Source organism: Megalobrama amblycephala, linkage group LG1 (genome assembly GCF_018812025.1).
Source record: "Megalobrama amblycephala isolate DHTTF-2021 linkage group LG1, ASM1881202v1, whole genome shotgun sequence".
NCBI lineage: Eukaryota > Metazoa > Chordata > Actinopteri > Cypriniformes > Xenocyprididae > Megalobrama > Megalobrama amblycephala.
This window is the reverse complement of record NC_063044.1, coordinates 18,454,408-18,478,012: the sequence shown is the minus strand read 5'-3', so window position 1 is coordinate 18,478,012 and position 23,605 is coordinate 18,454,408. Positions and strand designations below refer to the sequence as shown.

Here is a 23,605-nt window from a genome sequence, read left to right as displayed (position 1 = left end):
TTTTATTTAAAAAACAAACAAACAAACAAACAAACAAACAAACAGAAAACTACTCCACCGATGCCACCGGAAGTGGCGCTGCGACCTGCCGCTGCCAGGATTAGCGTTTGCTCCCTAGCGCTAAATTGATCCCCTAACATAGCGACATCTGCTGTTTTGTAAGAAACTGCATTTGTGAGAAAATCTTCCTGGACACATTTTTGAGAAAATCGAGCCGAGAGATCTCATAAAAAAGGCAAGTGTCTCACAATCGTATCAGACAGGAAAACATTTATATGCTATAGGTTTGGTATTTGTTCACAGGGTGTATGCAATTTGTAGGATGGTTTGTATTTGTGAAATATTTAATATTTGTAAAACACAATACAGTTGTTACTCCTCTGCGTTCCCGCTCAAACAGGCCTTTGTATTTGCACATTGCTTTTTGTTTGTTTGCAAGTCGAGTTTTCCCTTTGCAAAGCAGATTGAGTTCGTTTGCAAAATGCTGGATTTGTTTGTTTAATTATGGCACTTAAAATACACTTGATACATTAGCTGTAGAAAACTGCCCACATAGCAAAACTGGTTTGGCCCAGTGATGGGCCACACAACCCACTTTCACTTGGCCTAAATACAGCATTGAATTACGGTACATGACTGTACCAGGTCTGGTTGCCAGAACTCGGGCCACATATGGCCCATGGCATAGCCATATCTCATAACTATAGCTGGCCCTATTCTTGTACTATTCAGGACCAAACATTTGGTTCCACATTTCAGCCTCAACAAAACCTTGATCTAGCCACTTTACACACACCCTTGGCCCAAATGAAAAATGCCTGAACAACAACAGTATTCTGAAAAAATATTTATTGTTTCACATTTAAACAAAACAACAAAAAACAATGCTTGAATGTCAATGCCATGCTTCACACAGCTCTTGAACATCTATGTTTCAGTTCATGAACAAGTGGCACTGTGCACACGACAACTCTTCAACATCTGATTCAGTTCATGAACAAGTGGCACTGTGCACACAACTCTTGAACATCCAAACAAGTCACAAGTTCGTTAACCTGTTGTTCTCTCCTGATGCTCTTTTCTCTTCATCCTCACTCTCCTGCCACCATCCCTATCCGGGGCCAGATATAGCCATCTTTTGATGGTGGAATCAATGTCCTTTTCTGTGGCTGCAGACGTCAGACAGTTACGCCTCACAGCCGCTGAAACATACATGTAAAAAGTTAATGTGTCTATAGAATTTTAAAGGACAAATACATTAAAACTGAACCCAGAACCTATTTACAGACATTCAGTAACATCTACACATAGAGACTGTAAATTGATGCAGATCAGTTTAGTAATAAGCTGGCACCATCCTCCTACCAGGTTCCAATATGGCTCCAGGAGAAAACTAGTCTAAGCAGTTGCTTTTCACAGAGCCATGTGAAATTCAATAAGATATACAACAGCACTTTTTTAAAAAAATCTTGGCCTTAGTGCAATGATATGTCTGTTAGAAAAGATGAGCATTTTGATGTAATTTTGTCTGTATGTTCATCAAAGCACAAAAAGAAGCAGAAGAGAACTCAATTCAGTATTTGCATCTGAGATGTGGCTGTCTGTGTGTGAGCACTTTGGATGTGTGCGCACATAAAAGCGGCTTTACTGTCCCTACATTTAAGAGGGTAAGTGTCACCACAAATAGAGTGCAAGTCTGTGGAAAACACTGAAGCTAGTCACCTCAGTTTTAGGAAATGTGATGATTTGCCAACATACCAACTGTTTCTGGAGGTCAGGATTACTATGCAGTTGTTCCTCTATTTCATGAAGAGAACTGACATCTTTAAGTGGCAACAAATTTCGATCCAGGACTGTCTCTGACTCATCAGCCGATTTCATATTCGGCAGGGTCTTGAAGATGATTCGCAGTTGGTCCATCATCATTTCCTGTTTTGTTAATATATTACGCAGGAGGGCTAGGAAGAAAACAAGAAAGACAAATATTAGTTTTCAGTCACTTTAATTAGGTAAACACTGACCATTTGCTGGTATTGTTACTATTTCTTACTACAACTGTATTCCAATGCAAGTCATATTTGCAAGGTAACATGCCAAACGACTAAAATTGTGGATTAATCACCATCAGGACTATTCTGTATCATCACAAATAACAACATCTCAACAAAACATTCTTGAGATATGAATTTTTGGAAGTTGTTGGCACAAACATACGTACATCTAAGTTTTAACTTTTAGTCATTTTTTGTATAAGAAAGAGTGTAAAAAACAATATGAAGTCCAAATAGTAATTTGCCAGAGAAAAAAATACTAAAAACAAACATGGCTATAATAAACATTAATATACTCACATGTTTGCAAACTAGATGTCTGCTCCCTGGTGTGGCTCAGTATGCTTTGATGGGACTAGAGAAGGTGCAGCGTGGCTTGGTCTACGGATCTCAGAGCTGGCATGACTTGATCTGCGAATTTCACTGCTGGCATGACTTGGTCTACCCATCTCAGTGCTGGTGTTGCTTGATGTGTGGATCTCACTGCTGGCATGCCTTAATGGACAAATCTCAGAGCTGATGTGCCTCGACTTACAGCGCTCAGTGATAATTTGTCTGCTATGGTCTCTTGGGTTGAGCTCAGGACTGCTATGGCATCTTGGGTAGAGGTCAGGAGTGCCTCCAAGAAAGAAAAAAAAAAAAGGAAAAAAAAAAAGATTTTTACTTTATTTTCCTTTTTTGGTTCACAGGTTAAAAACGTGAACCAAAAAAAATCAAGCAGAAATCTTTTTTTTTTTTTTTTTTTTTTTGAACAAACAGAAAAAATAATAAAGGTGTTGTTGTTTTTTCATTTCTGCTTATTTCATTTAAAATTGAAAGACAAACGATCAAAACACACAAACCCATTTGCTCTCGTTAAATAATTTGTCAAACAACACCATTGTATTATTAAATCTACACAACTTGAATATTACAACATGGCAACATTTACTTGCTAAAAATACAGTTATTTATTTATTTTATTTTTTTTGCTAATCCATCTGTGTATGTCACTTAACTTTAAATAAATAAACGTCTGTGAAATAAAATAAAGATGTCTGATGTCATCTGAATGTAATCGACGAACATTTAACATTAGTGAACTAACATTACATTTTAATATAGGCCTAACAGCTACGATTCATTGTTAGCCACATCTTTAACTTTATAACTTTCCAATGTTAACTCATACTAACTCTACAATCCAAAAAAAAGCAACGTCAAATCAAATATATTTAATATGTTCTAATATTCACTTACCAAACTTCGCTCGCTTTGCTCGAGTTGAGAAGTCCACGACCGTTAGAGAAGTGCCGCCTCAAGTGCATTCAGCCCGCCCAATTCTTCAATAGCGCTGATTCCGGGAGTAGTTTTTCTTTTTTTCTTTTCTTTTTTTTTTTTTTTTAATCTTGGTTAAAGCGTTCTAAACCATTAACCAACCCAGCTAAATCACAAGATTACACACTTTCAACTGAAGAAAAAAAATATTCCAAAATCGAACAAAAGGACAAAGGTACAAGATTGAGTGTGTAATGACTACAATGAGGTTAAAACTGCAAACCCAAGAAGCATTGCGCTTTTCTAGATGCGACTTGATTTCCAGATTTTTAAAAAAAAAAATTAAAAATTTCCCCCATAATAGGACATTTTCAGAGAGAAGAAATATGTGTGAAATTGGCTTTGTCTTATGCATGAATTAAGATAATCAAACAATTAAAGTTCTATCTGCTTCTAATTTAAAAAGCTTGCTTCCTTCTAACATTTATATGTAGTGTTAGTGTATATATATATATATATATATATATTGTGCTTTTGTTGGTTTGCTTACTTCTGTTATCCTCTATTGTAAATCTCTTTGGATAAAAGATTTTGCTGAATGATTAAATGTAGCCTAAATGTAGGCTAATGTAAATTTAAAGTTTATGGTGTTTCTTAATTATTGATGAAACCTTGTTGATAGACAGCAATAAACCCATGTTGCAAACAGGAATAGGGGAAACAGCTGTGTGTATGAAATATTATCATTTATGAAATATCTGTGGGAAATTTCTATGTTTTACATGTGGGCTACATTTACATGCAGTTCTATGTTTTACATGTGGGCTAAATAATACACTTAACAATTGGCCCATATTTTGTTTGCCATCTTAAAGACAGTTCCATCTCCACCATACCCGGGCCATGTTCAGTTCACATGCCTTATGCCAGTGCCGACTGAATGCCAGCTGTGCCGGCTTCATGCCAAATCAGGGCCAAATGTCTTTGCAACTTGGGTGATAGTGCACCTTACATACTGAAAACCATTGTAATTATTACTTAAGTTTATGGAAATTTTGGGGTTTTTAAGAATTCACTAACAGTGGCCCCTTCACAAAGTTTTCCTTAGGGCCCCCAGAAGTGTAGGATCGGCACTGGACAGGTGGAGGACCCTGTATAAACCTCCAGTACAGAAGCAAAAAGGATTATTCACAGGGTGGTAGCTACAGCACCTGAATCCAGTAGTGGGCATGGATGTAGGTTTTGTGCAAAGGAAGAGAATTTAGAGCATTTGTTTTTAAAATGTAATATATTGTACGGTCTTTTTAATCTTCTAAATAGATGGTTTCAACCATTTGATTAGGATTTTTTATTGGGGGCGTGAATAGATTTTGAATAAGAAATAAAACGTGTCTGTCAAATTATTTGATAGGAACAGAAAAAATAAATGACCAGTTGTAAGCCAAGGATTTTAAATCGTAATTTTGGCCACCACTGAGTAATAGCCTACCATTAACATTACCTGGACAGTTGAGTTATATACGCTAGAAAACAAGGAGGGTGCATTTATTTTATAGACGTGCGGTAGCAAACGGTAGCATTTTATTTAAGATAAAAATTATATTAAGAATCATTGATGCAGTGTTATGTTTATTAAATGTTCGGTAAACATAAATAGTTATTAATGGTGCGTTTCAATCACCCGTATAGATATTACAGTTTTTAATCAGTGAATGAGTGGCTCGCCAAAAGGCTTTTCCATGACATCTTCAACAACCCCTTCTTTTTCCCTCTCTAACACCCAAGGGCGCTATGCACTATGTTATTCAGCTTTGATTTCAGATTATCTCTTCTGCGACTAAAGAGCAGACCATCTAGCGATAAGATCAATATCAGTCACTGGGCGATAGGTCAATTGACCGCTGTCTTCACTGATCCTGTAAGGTCGTGCCTCTGTCCACTGGTGAATTTTATCAAATAAAACTCTGCAAATTGCAATCAGATGAATAAAGCAGTAATTGTGTATAAGCACAAAATAACTAAGGTATATTTTTATAGAAAATTTGATTGATTTTTATTATATATCAAATAAAAAAGAAAAATAACGTAAATCCTCTCCCACAAGTAAATTATGTATTTTATACCGTTACGCATAAAGTTGTATATACCTAGGCCGAATGATTTACATTTCAATAAATCATTTCAATTTACAATTAGCATTTCATGAACAGACAACAGTAACACTCTAATTACCACTTAAAGCTCGGACTGGCATGTTCATGTTAAGTGCTTTTTTGGGACACGCACGTATAAAACGTAGGCTACTAAAGATCGTAGCGTCGCGCGGGAAACGAGGCCAAGAGCACTAGTAGGACGAACAAAAAAATGAACGTCATATACGACGATTTTCCAAGTACTACTTAGTATAACGGGCTGTTTTCCAAGTGCGTCATAATTCGTACGATTGCACTGGAACAAATGGTAACCTAAAATGTTAACATTTTATTTAATATCAAAAATATTATTTAATATCGCTGAACCTAAATACATTAGTTTATACCAAAAAAAACAAAACAAACAAACAAACAAACAAACAAAAATATTATTATTAATTTGTATTATTAAATGTAGATATTAGTAGTCAATAATTTATTATTCTGTTATGATAAAAATATATCTTTGTAGTCATTATACTAAAAGTTGTGTGTCAATAATGCACTTGCCCTGAGAAACATTCACTGAGAAAAAAGTGTGACAGCTCTGGGGTGCGTTTCCCAAAAGCATCGTAAGCAAGTTGATCGTAGCTCCATTAGTGGCAATGGAGCTACGATCAACTTAGGCTTACAATGCTTTTGGGAAATGCTGCCCTGCTCTGTTCATGTGTGGCCACTATCATGTGAACATCCATGGGAATCTCTACGAGTTCAGCTCATGGTCACGGCCACGCACTAATAGTTGATGCGTGTGTGCGCTCGTGCGGGGGTCAACATTGTGTCCGCTGGGGACTCCTGTAAGATCTCCAGATGCTCTGCCAATACTGCCAACCGTTTATTTCCCCATTTTAGCCGGATATAATTTTTAAAACAAATAAATAAGCAAAACCTCGAATTAGAACAAAAAAAGAGAAAAAGTTTTAAAGTCTCATGTCCTACAAGATAACCTTTTCGAAAAAGAAAATTTATTCTCTTGTTCTTGTCTAACCCGGAAACCAATACACTGATATGAGGTACACAATGTTTTTGACAAGAAAATTGATCTTTTCTAAACCTAAGGAATATTTTATTTTTTAATATTGACCCGAATGTCTTATCCATGTATTTTTAAATTTATCTAAACAATTCCATGATGATTTTGTCTTATTCGATATTGTACAAGACTAGTTAAACTGACCGGATCGACTCTTATATAGCAAAACTAGAAAATTAGATTTAATATGAAAAACGTTTGTTTCTTTAATATCTGAGTATATGTATTGCTTTATTGTAAATTTACACTGTGACTATTAACATAATATTACATCGTTTTTTTCATTATGAATGTCAAATCACCTTATTATTATGAAAGATTATTATTCTGTATAGAAAATAAAACAACTTTTAATAAAATTAACTTGCTATTTTTTTCTGTATGATATGAATTTTTTTTATAGAATATATTTGCATTACACTGGAATTAGTGTTCTCATAATATTTCATTTTAAGCTATACTAGTGGACACTATTTTGAAAAAATACCTTGGTTTTGTACGTATATTTGGTTTATTAAATGTGAGTAAACTTTATGCGGTCAACTTCTCCCTAGGAATAAAATCAATCATGAAGAATGTGGCACAAAATAATAACTGTCTGTAACATCTGTATAAATAATAACAACAACAACAATATAGTTGTTATTGCTGGCACTAAAATTTAAGCAATATTATTGTAGTTATTTCCCATTATTTTGTATTTTTTTTATCTGGCATTACATATTGGCCTATACGTCTTTAAATTCTACATTCAGCTTAATTACTGGTTCGATGAATAATGCAGAAATTTAGTCCACAAACCTATACAATTCAAATTCAGAAAACATATTATATCTTGTTTAGAAAAGTCATATTTTAAACAGATATTGCAAACTCCATGCCATTACTTTAATTTTCAATTGAACTAAAGGATTACATCAACTAATATTTAAATTCATTGAAAAGAAATCCTACTAAAAGATGTCTTACACCATGTACAGTTTATACAGTGTTTGAGAAATAAGACGTGTCAATATATGTATGTATTTACAACTAAATAAACAATCAAAATAACTAACAGTGCTTATATTTAACCTTAATGTTACATTGGGCAAATATTGCCAATAAAGCGGTCAATACTGTGGCTATAACTGTAGCCTAAAAATAACCATTTTAATAGAATAAATAAGTTGCGCGTTATGGTTTAAAAGTGCCTCCATTTCGCGTGCTTATGGTTTTCATCATTTAAAGCGAAATGAAAATGATTGTAGATAAAACGTTTATCCAAACAATACAAACTCGTCTTTAAGAATAACAGTATATCAACATTGAAGCGTTTCACTCATCTTTGCATCTCCGAGTGTGGTAGTCATCCGCCAGCAGAGTTAGTACCGAGCTGTTGGAAACGAGATACTGTGACTTTTAGTTTGGTCTCGATCTTATTATTCGCAGAGATCTGAAGCTGAAGAGTTTTCCATTTTGAATTCTCTCTAAGTGGAGAATCGGACTTTTTGAAGTGTTCCTTTGAGTTTGTAATTTTCAAACAGTGCGTTTCTATTGCCAAGTTCTGATTAGTAATAAACGGCATTTTTTTTTTTTTAATTCCATGTATATATCCAAAAGAGCCACTTGTAGACCTCCATGGTTCCATTTGGGTCAGTTTACTCTGTTGCTTGCCGTTGCATTAAGTCTTCTTTGTAAAAATGCTGTCACATCACACAGGGTTTGATGTCCTGATATGAGACCTGCTGATGGTGGTAGTACGAGCTGCTCCCTGGTGAATGCATCGATGAAGAGGTCATGGCGTTAAAAGAGAAGACAAATTCTTTCCTGTCACACATGCTGGGAGACTGGGAATGGTAGCGCGGCATACCTGCATAGACACAAAATATGGCACATTGTTAAAAAATTGGCTAATGTTCTTGTAGTGTTCTTGACATTTTAAACATCAAACTATTACTACTACTACTACTACTACTACTACTACTATACTACTACTATTGCTATTACTAACACTACTACTACTACTGCTACATGTAAAAACTGTTTATGAATTACACATTTGCCTGTGACATTCAGTCGTCCATTCAACGTGAAAATATTTCTTTATCTTTTAAAAATTTCTAATCGTAAAGAAGGCCTATATCAAACTCAAATTGCAAAACCACAATTGTTTTTGTTTGTTTGGACATTTAGCGACTGTTGTCAAACGCCGTGCAGTAGTATTTGTTGACCTTCGTTTATCTATCTATTTATATATATATATATATATATATATATATATATACAAATTTTAATGATATCTCTAATGTAGACAAAATGATCTTTTAAGCATTATATAATATTGTTTATTATAAATTAAATGTATAGGCCTATTAAAAATCGTCACCATACCATTATGGCCTATCAACACATTTTAAGCGTCATTATTAAGTTTCATATGTTTTAAAAATAGCTTTTGATTACAGTAAGTTGTTTCTGATAATGCATTGGAGTGCTGTGTGAGACCTGGATGTCTTAAGATCTGGGTGGGATTGTTTTTATACGACTGCTTGCACGCGATTCCCCACGGACACATTGCTTCTGGGCTCGTGGCGTGGTTCTTCTTGCTCTTGCCCCAGTGGAGATTACAGCAATCAGGCAGACATCACTTCTAACTGTGCATGTGCAGAATGGTGTCGATATGTGTGCTAGAGGCTTACTGTGCTAAAGACTCCCGTGAAATGAACAAGAAAACAAAGCCATGGATAAACTTTTTTATGTTTTGCTAAAGATAAATTTTGATCACACTTTGCATTATTGTGTCCATATTACGCGAATTAAATGCAGTGATTCTGAAGATTGAACAGCATATTAATTAAATAAAAGATAATTGTATGGACTGTTGGCAATGCATTAACTTCAGATGTGTTGTTTTAAAAATAATTCAGTTATACCTCTCGCCTATTCATGAAATTGAACACATATATCGAGATAAAATATTTCTGTTAAACATGTCTGTCGATGTCAAATCATCTTGAAAACTTTACCTTGAAGGTCGGCGGTGCCGTGGCCGTTCTGGTGCAGGTAGGACTGTTCCAGAGAGTGTGTGGGTAAACTGGGCTGCAGTGGATTGGCTCCCGGGTTGCACGGAGAGAGCGGTTGCTGTTTGATGTAAGACGCCCCATTATTTAGAGAGGCCGGGGGCGCTGGAGGCCAGGCTGAGGCCGTGCTAGAATACACAGCATGCGGCTCCATCACTCCCCCGCTGGTGAGAAGCGGCGATGCGGAATTGTCGTGGTGGGGGTACTCACTCCCTGAGGATCCCGTGCAACTGCTCATGTAGGAATGTCCACTATTCGCTGATAGATGGGACATGGAGTGTCCTGCCAAGCCCATTCCTTCCATATTGCTGGCCAAATGTCCATTCATCATCCCAATCCCGCTCTCCAAAGATAAACTGTTTGGAGGACAAGACAGGCCCCCTCCGCCCCCCTGAAAGTTATAGGACTCGGGTATGTGATTGAATCCCAGCCCGTTCATCATGCTGTACATGGAAGGTTTGAGCGCCTGACATTTGCGCCTGAATCCCCGCGGCCTCCTGCGGAAAGATCCCTCCTCGAACATGAACTCACTGGCCGGGTCGATGGTCCAGTAGTGACCCTTACCAGGTCTTCCCAGACCCTTGGGCAGCTTGATAAAGCACTCGTTCAGAGACAGATTGTGACGCACCGAATTTTTCCAGCCTTGATACGAACCTCTGAAAAACGGGAAGCGGCTCTGTAGGAACTGATAAATTTCGCTCAGAGTGAGTCGTTTGGTTGGAGAGCTCTGGATGGCCATGACAATGAGAGCGATGTAAGAGTACGGGGGCTTTTCAGGACGACGAATTCCAGCGTTCGTCTTTTTAGTTTTGGTGCTGGAGGAGGAAGAGGAGGTTTCCATCACAGGCGTCTGTCCGTGCGGTTTCTCCGACATGGGGCTACTGTGAGCAGAGGTCTGCACTGAGGGCTGCTGGACCTCAGCCGTCATTCTTCAAGCACTCGTCAAAATCCACGTTCAAAAAGTCTGCGATTTTACGCTGCTTTTTATTAATAACGGAATGCAATGCTGGAATAATCTCTATTTTTCCCTGGTTATGCGTAATTGCGCACTACCCTTGTAATACTACCCACCATAAAACTGAAAACTGCAGGGAAAAGAGATTCTTTCGGCTTCAGATCCTGTCTTCTTGTTCTTCCTTTAGGAGTTGGGCTTTTACTTATCTGTTTCCATCAGCTCCTCTCAGGCTCTTGAACATGGGCACGTCAGAGTCGCTCAGGGTCCGCCCAGTTTCCCTCCCACTGTCAGCTTTGCTGGGGTGGGCTTACCAACATCTGCACAACTAGCACTATTAAATGAAGCGCGTTTATAGTCTTTAGTTATTGTAAATAAAATAGCATATTCAGTCCACATTAGTAGCGAGACAATTTTCGGACAATACAAAATTATTTTAAACTAATAATAAATTCAACGTTTAATAGCATAATACAGATGGATGATCACAGTGTTTTGGGTCTTTTTGATAACATTAACGAGTATACGATCAATTAATTAATTATTTAATGAGCACTTTCAAAACTGTACTTCAAAGCATTCGCAAATTAATAAATAAAAATGATAGCGGATTTTGGGGAAGTTTAGAAGCTGCAAAAGGGCGTATAATAGATTATTTTTTAAAGAAATAACACCAAATAAAATCATGAAAAATGAAAAGCATGTTTCTTTTCTTTCTTTTTTTTTCTCAGGCAGGAACAGGAGGAGGATGTTTATACTGCAGAATGTAAACATTTTCGCTGAGCTTCTTTAAATCAAAAATCAAGCAAAAAGCGTCTCTAGTGCAGCTAATCCACATAGCCACGTCACCATTCTGAATTTTACACGTACATTTAAAGATTTTTGAGCTGATTAAGAACGGAAGAATGGAGGTTTTGGGGTCGTATCGGGTTCATGGAAACTCGCTTGAAGACTGCAGTCAACATTCTGCTGTGTCACTTAATCAAGGCAAGTTCACACGACACATTTCTATTCACACACTGTAGCCTATCGCTTGAGTTTTTGCTTTGCTGAAGTCAAATCAAACGACTGAAATACAATTATTGTTTAATTGTGAACGTTATGGACACGACAGTAAATTAACTGTTAATCAGGACTATTGCTGCAGAAATGCTTTCTCTCTTTCTTTTCTTTCTTTCTTTCTTTCTTTCTTTCTTTCTTTCTTTCTTTCTTTCTTTCTTTCTTTCTTTCATTCAGAAATCTTGGTTATTTGCTTTGTTATTTTAAATATCTAATATCTACATTTAAGTCTCGCTGTAATTTAGCTACTGTGATTTGTATGTTTTATCTCTGTGCAACACTCATGCTTTGAGAGTGAAGTGCACTTTTTATATAAAATACGATATAATAACGAATTCACTTTCAGACCATTTCTGTTGAAATGTGTACATATATGTGTATGTAATTCTTGCCGTCATGGCGCAAGAAATGCGAGCTATCATCATTCAGGAGTATATCTCCGTTATCAGCTAATACCCTGAAGGTTTTGGACCATGGTGCTGCTCAGTGCAGGAATGCACATTGATAGAGGTATTGTTTTAAGGCTTGGAAAGGGGCCCGTACATTTATCAAGTGCTATGGACCACCCAGTTTGGTCTCGCCCTCTGCATTTAATTAAGGTTGATGTGTTTGTTAAGTGCATTTAGTTTTAATGTCACTCTAGGCCTACTGATATCCCCTTTAAATCTCACATTAACCCTTAAAAACCCAGTATCCACAGAAAATGCACCCTTAAATGTGTTTAGAATAGTTGTTTCATTGATTTGTGACGTAAAGCATGCCAAAGTTCTTCAACGTCATCGCAAACTCATGTGTGATTGATGCAGTAGCCTAGGAGTTCACTCTCTCGGTATGTGCAAACAAATAGTAGCCTAGTTGGTTTTAAGCTCTCTTATTATTATTATTATTATTAGTAGTAGTAGTGGTAATAGAAGTATGATTATAATTAACAACAATAGCAACAACATTAATCATCATCATCATAATAATTTTTAACAGAGACTAATTCGTTCTCCTGTCTCAGTTAATATTCATATTTTCCATGACGTCTTCCAATAAAATATTTGACACATTGCCAGTCTGAAATTCATGGCCACTTAAAAAGAGGAAAGCCACATTGTTCGACTAGTCACGTTAGCGTGACATAACTCAGTTTTGCAAAATTCAAATTAGAACACTGGCGTCATAGCTGTAGTGCACTATTCGCAATATACATCAGTGTTTATTGTTAAATGTTAGAGAATACTTTTTACAGTAAAACGTTTAAAATTACGAATGTGTAAAAAGTACCAAAACACATCTAATAAACGCATGGATTATTCATTTTACTTCTCGTTTAATGTTAATTTTCATGTTACTGCCCGGATTGCTAAAAACTTAAAAAGTCACGTTATTGTAGCTATAGATCTCATTAATAAAAAATAAATGGAACAAATGATTTTAAATATATCATATCTACAAAAGAGTCACTGTTACACATATGTAATGAAACAGCCTATACATTTATTAAGAAGACTTGAATTCAGATTTAAAAACAGTCCGTATATGACGACTATTTTTACTTTTTTTCTGCTAGGAAAACAGAGCTAATTCTGGAGCACAGTGAACTCTGAACTTAACTGGACATGAATTGTTTGAAAGGAAGCGCGACAGACGGATCAGTCAAGGGTTCCACAAGTTCACTGCCGTGTGACACCTCCACAATCACATTTACCGCTTATGGAGAGTAATATTGTAGTGCCCTGAAAAAATATTTTTTAAAACTGTCTGACAGTCTATGTTTTAATGTTAATTGTAAGTTCGGACAGTATCTCTAACCAAGATTTCTCCTTCGTTCAAATTACATGTTTGTAGCCTACTGTATTTTTTAACACTAAATAAAAGCTGCGTCGTTTGTAGACATTAAGATTGTATTTTGTAATCTTGTAATCTGTAAATACATTGTTATTGGCTGCCACGATTTTTTTTTTCAACATTATATGTGAATTTAAAAAAAATGGAATGTTTAGTCGTAAAATAACTAGACACTGTGCTAAGATCTCTTTTGTGCTGAAGATTTCTTTTTCATTTATGCATTTCATTTCACTATTATTGCTTTATAGATAAGTCTAGCTGTTGAGGGTTTGTTTCACGCGTCACTTCCTTAGGTGGGTGCGTATATTTTTGTTAAAATGCTGTGTATGTGAATGGGAAAGGATGGGATTAAACACACACAACTCCGATTGTGTTCGTTGATTTGAGGCGCAGATTTGCCGCTGTAATCAACACAATCATGGCAGATGGCTTTTTAATTTACTTGGCAATGACTGATCGGAGCATTTGAGGCAAAGATAGTTTTGAAGTGTGTCGCTGTTTATATAGGCGTATGCAAAATAATAATAATAATAGCCTAATAATAATAAAATAAGATAAAATTAAATAAATACAAAAATGCAACGTTTGTCCGAGTACAACTACGCAATATGCTTACAAAATCTTTAAAACGTTTTTATTAATAATTTTCATAGGCCATCATTTAGCAGACACATTTATCCAAAGCGACTTACAAATGAGGAATACAACAAGCGATCATCATAAAGAGGCAATAAACACGAGAAGTGCAGGTTATATAAAGTTTCTGACATCGTTTTATACACCAATGTAGCCTATATTTGCAATTTTGGATGTGAAGTCTTTTGTCTTTTGACAGAGACTGAAGAGTAGACATGATCGGCTTTACACACACACACACACACACACACACACACACACACACACACACACACACACACACACACACACACACACACACACAGTCAATTAAATACACACATTTACAACTGTGTCTAAATAATGGGGTGAAAGTATTATCAAAGGGTCAATAAATCATAGGATTTTTTTTTTTTTTTTTACATTTTGGATGTTTTAGCCGTTTGGTAATTCTATTAATTTAATTAAAATAAGTGGTCTCTCCTCGCACATAATATAGTTTTACACCATACATGTAGATGAGGTTGACTTAAAATTGCGAAACTTTGCTCGGTCCCTTGTGAAGTTAACTATCCCTACTAACTATCTTTTTTTCTCATTAAAGGAGATTGAATATATAATACCATTATTATTAACAGCTTATTAATAAAATATTGACGGTTTACAGTCACATTAACACATTAATATAAATGTTAAATGAAATGTTAAATTTTTGTTAGAACAAGGATAGAAGTAATGTAAAGAAAAGTAGTATTGATTTCATTTCATGTTTATTTGTTTATTGGCAGTTGTATAAAAATTATATAATGAGAATAATAATGAGAATAAGTTACCTTTATTTACTGTTGCAAATCTTGAGTTAATGTGTTTATCCCTTTCTAACATGCATTATAAAGCATAAAATATGAAAAAAAGAGCTGTGGTTGCCAGAAATTTACCATAAAAAACAGACTATGGTAACAACATTTTAGGTTTTACAGATTTAACTTAAATTTACAGTAAAAAAAAAAAGCATTTCATTAACTGATATAATGTTAATATACCAACCTATTGAAGTACTTATGTTTGTTTTGTACCCTTGTAATACACTGACAACCACCAAAAACAGGTGATGATGAGAAAGTAAAATGATGAATCAAAGGTTATCACAAGCAGCTTTTCCACAAACTGAGAAAGTGAAAACTAATATGCACAGTCATTCACACAAACAAACACAAAATACCATAATGGTAACACACATGACACTAAAGTAATGCAATAAACATTAATTTAACAACATTAGATGTAACATAAAACCCTAATGTACATAACTAATAAGAAATAAATTAAGAAAAATAGTTATTTCAACAAAAATACCTCAATGTGAAGTGTCACACAGGGAATTCTGGGAATGTCAAATTACATTTTTTCACTGTAAAAACTATACAGTTATTCACTATATAAGGATATCATTCAAATTATAATTTTGTACAGCCTATTACAGTGGCCTATGGTTGCTCTTCTCCACCCTAATGATAACTGGGTGCCATGGAAAGAAATAAAAAAGAAAATAAAAAGAAAAAGAAAAATGTAACTATCGTTGCAATCTATCTTCTGGATAGAATACCAGAGGACCACTATAAAATTGACATTTTCTACCTCTGCTGAGGGCCAGTGTTGGGCAGAGGTGGGCTGCTGTGGACCAGACATCTGTGGAGCTGAACACATGGCTGCCGGCAGTGTTGCGACTCACTCTGGCATTTGTTCTCTCAAAGGCTCCTGGAATAAAACATTGCACTATCCCTGACTGCACACTGCACGTCATTTAGGAAACATCACAGACGTGCATCTGACCAGACAGAGAAGACTTTAAAAAGAAGAGAGAGAGGCCCACCCAGCATTCTGGTGCAGGTTGGACTCGTTTATCAAGTCAAGTCACCTTTATTTTTATAGTGCTTTTTACAATGCAGATTGTGTCAAAGCAGCTCTTTTCCAGGAGTCAAGGAGTGATTTGAGTTTGATGAGGGCATGAAACCAGTTTGCATGCATTTTATATTTATACAATCTGGTGGCTTGTCCTCTTTCCCTCTTTTCTTTCTGTTGAGAGAGGGATTTTCTTATGTAAGAGTGTGCTTGTTTGAGGACTAGTTCCAAGTGAACAATTAAAAATTCATAAACAATTCCTAAACCAACTTCAATGCAGCTATTCAGAGAATTAAACCACCTGTACAGACCAAACACAATAGAACATAATGCCATTATTAAAGAGACTGTTTTAATTGTGCTGTGATTTTCTATTCTTTCTATAATTTGTATTGTGGTGTGGATCTTTCTTTCTTTCTTTCTTTCTTTCTTTCCTACAAGTACATTTGGCATCTTACAACATGATAGCCAATAAGACTCCACACAAATAATTTTGAATCCAAGGGTACATCCCCATGCTCTGTGGGAACTGATAGTTGAGTAGCGGTTGGGAATGAGGAGTTGTGGAATGCCTCAGAAGGGTAAGGCAACCCAGTCCATAATGCCATGCTCTGGGGTGAAAGACCACAGTGGGAAAAAGAGCTTTAAGCATTTCCTGCTTAGAGGGGGTCCCAGCGATGCATCTTTGAAAATAGGTATCATGTGACACATTGCTTGCCAAGAGTGAGACATCAAGGACAAGGTCCGGAACACATTTGATTGGCCCAGTTAATGCAGGTTAGAAAAACATTAGAAGAACTGTAGAGCATGTCACTAGCAATACCAATGTCATGGATTAGATTTCCAGGGAATGCATGAACTGATACTGATAAACTGTATCCCTTCAATGCAATGTAAGTTGCTTCAGATAAAAATGTTTGCTAAATGCATACATGTAATTTTAAGAACATAGGCTGCCAAGGACTCCAAATACTAGAAGACTTTCAGGATACAGCCTCAACGTGCATGTCTGGAAAATGTCCTAAATTGTCTTTTTTTCAGCAGTTGACAGTCATCCTTTTGGCAATTTGATTTTCTGAACCTCTCACCTCAAATTCTCATACTGACAGTGTTTATGCTACATAACAGAACTGCAGCTCTATACAGAACATAACATTATTTCTAGGTTGCTGGGTATGAATTTTAAACCCCAAAGTAGTATAAAATATATTCAGTGACAGTTAAAAAAAACAAAAACAAAGTGCTGTTTGTGTGTAACTTACATCAAGCTCAACAGTCATCTTTTTTCAAAATTATGGGTAATTCACTATTTTATGCTACTTCATCAAACCCTATATTGCATTTTGTGAATTACAGTACAGTATGTTGCAATTCTGTCTTGATTCTGTCTGTCATTTAAATGTATATGTCATTCTACAGTGGTTTTGAACATCATCTTTTGCTTGTACTAAAGCAGTGGTCCCCAGCCCTCGTCCTGCAGTACCCCCAACACAGCACATTGTGGGTGTCTCTCTTATCTCATGTACCCATGATGTCTTGGAGTCTTCACTAATAAGCTGATGGGTAGAATCAGGTGTGTTTGATTAGGGAGACATCTAAACTGTGCAGAGCTGGAGGTACTCAGCCAGTTTTCAAGAATCTTTAAATGTGACTTAACAGATCATTTTCTTTAGCAACTATAACCAGTGAATCAGAGTGGCATAGGTCTGTAATTAAAATGCAATGACCTTGCATCAATGTAATTGCAAATGTATTAAATTACGGCCTTTGTTAGTTTTACCAAATCAAGGAAGGAATTTACAATTCATCTTCATTTTTATTTCACAAGGAAGTGCCGTTAGTCATCAGTGAGCAGTGAAATGGCTCATCACCTTACACATTCTTCTGCAGTGCTCCATTTTGACTGAATTCCTGCATTGTGCGCTCTGTTAACTTGTTTGATTAATCAACCAAAAAAAGTGTACACTAGGTAGCTGTCATGAATTCTATTCTGAAATTTAACTTAAATTAAAGGCTCTAAAAAATATGTTCTGAGAGAATTTGTATTATGTAAAATAATTAATACATATGAAAAGTACGTACTACTTAATTTCTAGTGGATATGGTTTTGGCGTAGGTGACGCGTTCTCCGTTATGCTTACAGAGCTGTCAGAATAAGACGCATTTTACACCTGTGTAACATCTCTGAGTGCAGGACAAAAGTTATTGATGAAGTAATTTTATTTCCTGACTGAGAACTAAGTCGCAGGTGTTGTGCAATCTTTATGATTATTAGTTCGTCATGTGAAATGCATGTGAAAGTGCCACTAGTATCGCGGCTTATATTACTAATATTGACCATACCTCGTTAACTATGTTTGTGATTCTGTATAATATTTGTTATACTTCAATTTCATAATGAGGATGCTGTATAATGTACCTTAAGTTGTTTATATGCTGTAGCGATTTCGTACATTTACTAATTAATTTATGAGTTAGATATATGAATATAATAAAGCTTTATGATTTATTATTATGCATATATCGACCCAAGGGGGAATTAAACATATATTGTGAATTAATTACAACGAATTATAATCAATTACATATATGATTAGTTCTGGTTTAATAATTATTTAGAGAAACTGTCAGTTTTTCCAGCAAACCTTTAGTTCCTCACAGAATATCATCAGAAGGGTTTTTTTTTTTCTCTGGCCACGAGAAAGACCTCCTCTACTAGCATCCAAACGTAAAGCAAGGATATAGGATCGAAACGTTAAAGTGACCTGGTTTTTGTTGGAGCACAAGAACAATCGAGCATGAATAATGTGTTTAATATATTCAAACTACGACTACAGAGGTTATACGGCTATACACAGGATATACACATATATACAAAAGTGAAAATAGAGAAAAGGAAAGAGAGAAGGCAAGCAGCAAAACTTACAAACAGTCCTTGAGGCCAGCACGGAAATCAGTTTCATTATCTAAGATTGAGAAACGGTAGTACTTGCATTAATCTTGCGTGTCGAGTTTCAGTTTAGCGCTGGTGCAGTTCGTTGGCTTCTTCCGTTCGGCGGGAAGGTTTGGACTGAGGACATGAAAGCTAGCTTCGCCGGAAGATGGTGGTCCCGAGAGATGAGCGCGATGGCAGCGTGGTCGCCGTAACGTCCGGGAGTGACGTGCATGAGTGGGCGATGGATGATTCAGGGCAATCGGGAGAACACACAGGAGAATCCTGGTGTTCCTCTTTTATGACAGATAAGCCGACACACCTCCTTGAGGTGGAATAGCCAATGACATAGGTGCAAAGTTGGCGGGCAAACTTTGTCCTTTGTCTTGTCTTGTAACTTAATTTGCATAATTTACCTCATTCTGCTCGGGGTTGGCGCGTAGTAGGATGACAGAGTCGGAGAGGTGGGCTGGAACAGTCTTGGTGGGTCTGCCAGTAACACAGTCCCGCACAGTTTGTATGGGGTACTGAGGAATCCCATTCATAGCCACGCTCTCCATAGAGAAGCTAACTTCTTGCAGCAGGTCTGTTATCAGAGCTATAACCGGTTGACGTTGAGCAACACAGTCATTTTGGGAGACTGTAAGCAGTTGCTTCACTGAGTCAGGCATTCTCTTCAGCAGGAAGCCGTGAGTACAGAGAACCACTACAATACCTTCCCAGGATTTGCTGATGGTTTGCAGGGTGTGGCTCTGTGTTGCAAGTTGTTCTCTCAGCTGTGGGCGGAGCTCATCGAAGTGCTGGTGAGTGGAGCAGGCTGTGATGGTGGAGTCTCCTGGTTGGGACAGGTGCAACGGCAGCGTCACCTGCCGTGACGTCATTGACTCCTGTATGGTGTCTGTGATGGCCATGAGCCTCAGAGGAAGTTCTACAGTCCAATCTTTATGGTTGACTGACCATGGAAACGTGACTCCTCTGGGTTGCAGTGGAGCTCTGTGATTTGGATTTGCAGTTTGGACTTGACAGCAAACCTGACATCCTCTGACATACTCTGCCACATCTTGCTGCATGCTGGGCCAGTACGCCACTTGTTTTAACCCTCAGGGGTCTGAGGATTTTTGGGGCCCTGGAGAAGTTTTGACATGCCCTGACATTTGTGCTTTTTTCAGTTGTTCATAAACATATTAATGACAAAAGTGTAATTACACTGTATTCAGCACAAACTAGGCTATAATAATATGTGAGGAACATGTATGTACATGTTTGTGTTTTTGAAGGAATAATGTTTATGCGTGGTTATTGAAAAAACAAAAAACTTAAGTCACTGAAATAAGGCCAAAAAATATATATTAAAACTGTGTTCACAAGGATTCTGGGTATTGGAGGTTGTAGACTAGAGTTTTTGCTTCAGAATGAAGTAAAAATTATCCTTCCTACTCCTTCATATAAAACAATAGAGAGATTTAAATTTCCGAAGACACTTTTGGTCAAGAAACACAGTATGCATGGAGGCGTGAATCCTCATGTATAATGGGTGATTCTCACCTGAGAAGACAAAAGAATTGAATAATAATGACCTGAAATGACTTGCATATTAATGAGGCCTTTCAGTCAGGTAGGCTGTGAAAAAAACCTCTGTGATCATGCTGATAACAGGATTAAAGTCCACTCAGGACAAAAAAAAAAAACATGATTTTTGTGATCTCATGCATGCACGTATTATTGCACATGATATGAAGAAAATTTTGTATAGGCCTATGTTAAATTACAGTACCAGTCAAAAGATTGAACACATTGCCATTATAATGTTTTTAAAAGAAGTCTCAAGTCTCTAACCAAATAATGGTTTTCTATTTTAATATACTTTAAAATATAATGTATTTCTGTGATGCAAAGCGTCTGAACATTCCTACCTCTAGGGCATTTCATATAGGCTACTATATTTGTTATATTATAGAGCCTAAATGTTGATGTGCAGTTGACAAACTATACATCATTAAAAAGATCTAAGACTCAAGCTTATTGCGTCTGAAAAGCGCTGGCTCCGTGGGCGTGGCCGCATTAGCGGATAATGAGCTGAATCACAGACTTCTGACATGGCTCTCTTTTCATACAGATTACATAAACACAGAAGGTTTGTTTTCGATTTGACTTATATGTTTTAAAACCTGACATCTTAACGTTTTTTTAGACATAAGTGTAATTTTTTTGTCATTAGTATTCACTAAGTTACAGTTCATTTTCTAAGAACTATCAGATTGGACATTTCAGAGGGAGACGAGAGATCACACATTATGTTAGTTTTCTTTATTTTACAAAAAGCACAACATTTTGTTTTTACTCTGAGTATACACAAATGAAAGAAGATATTCCACAGATTAAAATGGTGTATAACTCTTAATTGTATGTGCAACATTGACGGAGTATTTTGAGTCTCTTTCACACTGATAAGAAAAAAACCACGGTGGTATCGCCGACGATACCTCAGAGTGTTAATGTCTCATCCGTAGTTCTGGTACCATGGTGTTTGGCACATGGTGTGTCGTGGGCGTATATCAGTTCACCCCCCTTTTGGCCCTGTGGCATTACGAGGTTTGGTGCTGTGAGGTCATCAGGGACATGTTTTAGGATGTTCAGTCCCACACGCAGCATGTGGTTGATCCCATGCAGCCGTTTGTGGCTAGGGGCCGCCGTGGGACCAGATGCCGTGATCGGGAGGTTGGAGGGGTTTGAGTGGTGGTTTAAAAGTGTTCGTATGAAAGGGTTGCGAAGTGTGGTTGTCAGTGAAAGTGGCAGTGAGGCGGGAACTGTTGCAGGAACAGTACGCCGTCTGCGGGTTGTTGCTGCCACACTGAGGGTGGGTGACTGGGGTGGGGGTGACGGTAGGTTGCCATGTAGTGTGCCAGTTTTTGCCAAGACATTAGCTCGGTCGTTCACACCTTTGCAACGCCTTAGCTGTTCTGAATGTCTTTTCACCTTTTCTCCGTAAACGATCATGTCGTGTGTTTGGAACAGGTGTTGATGTTTCACCGATGTGTTGTATTCAGTCTTGAAACCAGTTTGTTTCCAGTCCAGAAGATGGCATGTGAAACGAGGTCTGGCATAGTGTGAGTCTGTGCTAATGAGTTCTCTGATGTTATGGGCTGAGGCGACTTGAAGGGTTGTGAGGGTAGCTGCTACGCCAACATACTGACACGACTGGGGACCCCACCTAAAGTTCTGTGGTGGGCAGGGTTGGTTGTTTAACCATCGCACCCCTGCACTTGCCTGTAGAATGCCCTCATGGATGTAGAAACGTCCGACGTAGGCCGTGGGCATTCCTTGGCACGCATTCTCTTTGAGGTACCTGTGACAGGTTGGTTGCTGTTGTTGGGGTACCTTTATCTCAAGTGTCAAAGCTGGTGTGCTGTTATAGCAGTTTTGGCAGGCAGCTGAATCTCTTCCCCGTGCAGACTTGTGATATCTGGCATGTCGTGACAGTGGCATTTGCTGGTTCAACTTCCTGAAGTTGATGGTGGGTCGCCACTTGTCGTCTGTTTTGACAACGGGCCAGATGGGGGTGGAATAGGTGCTGTTGCATGGGCAGCTAACACCTTTTTCTTCCATGAAACAAATAGTTTCCTAGACTGGTTCATGTGAGGTGATGTGACTTTTGTACTGCCTGACAAAGGTGGGAGGAGCATTTGGGTGTTTTGCACTGTGCACCGTGTGGAGTTTAGTGAAGTCTTTGGCAAATGTCACTTTGAATTTGTTCAAGACCTGTCAGAGTTTTTGACAGTCTGCATCATTCTTTGGGGCATTTGCATCTTTCTGAATCTGTTGGCCTTTAGACTCAAACCTTGGGAATGGCTCCTCCGTTGTGGTGTCAGCTGTCAGATTGGCTATCAGAGGTGCAGCGCTTTCCTGAGTTTCACAGGCAGGTTGGTCAGCAACTGTGGGTGCTATAAGGTGTTGGTCCTCCATCAGCTCCATTCTGCACACCTGTTCTGTGGGTACCAGCTTGATGGAAGTGATGGAGTTGATCTTGAAGGATCTTGTGTTGTCTCGGCTTCCTTTTGGGACCATTGCAACTGGTATTGAGCCGATGACTGTTAACCAGAGTTCAAAGTCATGGGAGTTGTGGTTCAATATCCATCCCAGCTGATAGGCTTTGGGACTGCTGATGTCTGTGACCATGCATTCGTTGGGCCAACTGTGAACTACATAGGGTGACACTTCAGTGCGGGGTGTGGCTTTTAGAGTGAGTCCAAGTTCCACACCTTCAGGTGAAAGTTGGAAGGAGCCCAGAGTGTGGTTTAGGGTTTGACCACATTGCCTGTTGAGCCAAACAGCACCCCCCTTTGGTGTAAGGTGGTACTACAGTTTCCTGTATGTGGAGCCAAACAGCACCCCCTTTGGTGTACGGTGGTACTACAGTTTCCTGTATGTGGATCAGGATGCAGACCTCTTGGATGGTCTGGGCTGACAGGAAGTTGGCAGTGTTGACAGGAACAACAGGGAGCTGTACAGTCATTGGGGCCCACACCAACTCATTAGCAGTGTCCATATGAACTTTAGTGTGCATCAGGAGGTCTGGAAGGACCAGGAAGTGATGGGTTAAACGCCGGTTGTTCCATTTCAAGTTCAAAACGCGGATGTCCTTGGCAGTCGTCGTGGTTGACAGACGAAAGTCCAATGGGAAGCGTTTGCATGTTGACAAATGGGAGGTCCGGTGTTC

The 23,605-nt window shown here is 37.7% G+C and overlaps 1 protein-coding gene across 2 annotated transcripts; it reads right to left on the bottom strand.

Annotated features, from left to right (window-relative positions):
• Positions 1–834: 834 nt before the first annotated feature.
• On the bottom strand, positions 835–10,759 carry foxf1 (forkhead box F1). Of its 2 annotated transcripts, XM_048184872.1 has the most exons (5): positions 9,542–10,759; positions 3,291–8,385; positions 2,352–2,670; positions 1,759–1,958; positions 835–1,202 (listed from the first exon to the last, which is right to left on the bottom strand). In XM_048184872.1, exons 1-2 carry the CDS (start codon positions 10,521–10,523, stop codon positions 8,222–8,224), a joined length of 1,146 nt encoding a protein of 381 aa, XP_048040829.1. In that variant the 5' UTR covers positions 10,524–10,759; the 3' UTR covers positions 835–1,202; positions 1,759–1,958; positions 2,352–2,670; positions 3,291–8,221. The 2 variants fall into 2 exon arrangements, with proteins under 2 accessions (XP_048040829.1, XP_048040821.1); XM_048184864.1 differs by having other exon boundaries at positions 2,352–8,385.
• Between the last annotated feature and the right edge of the window lie 12,846 nt (positions 10,760–23,605).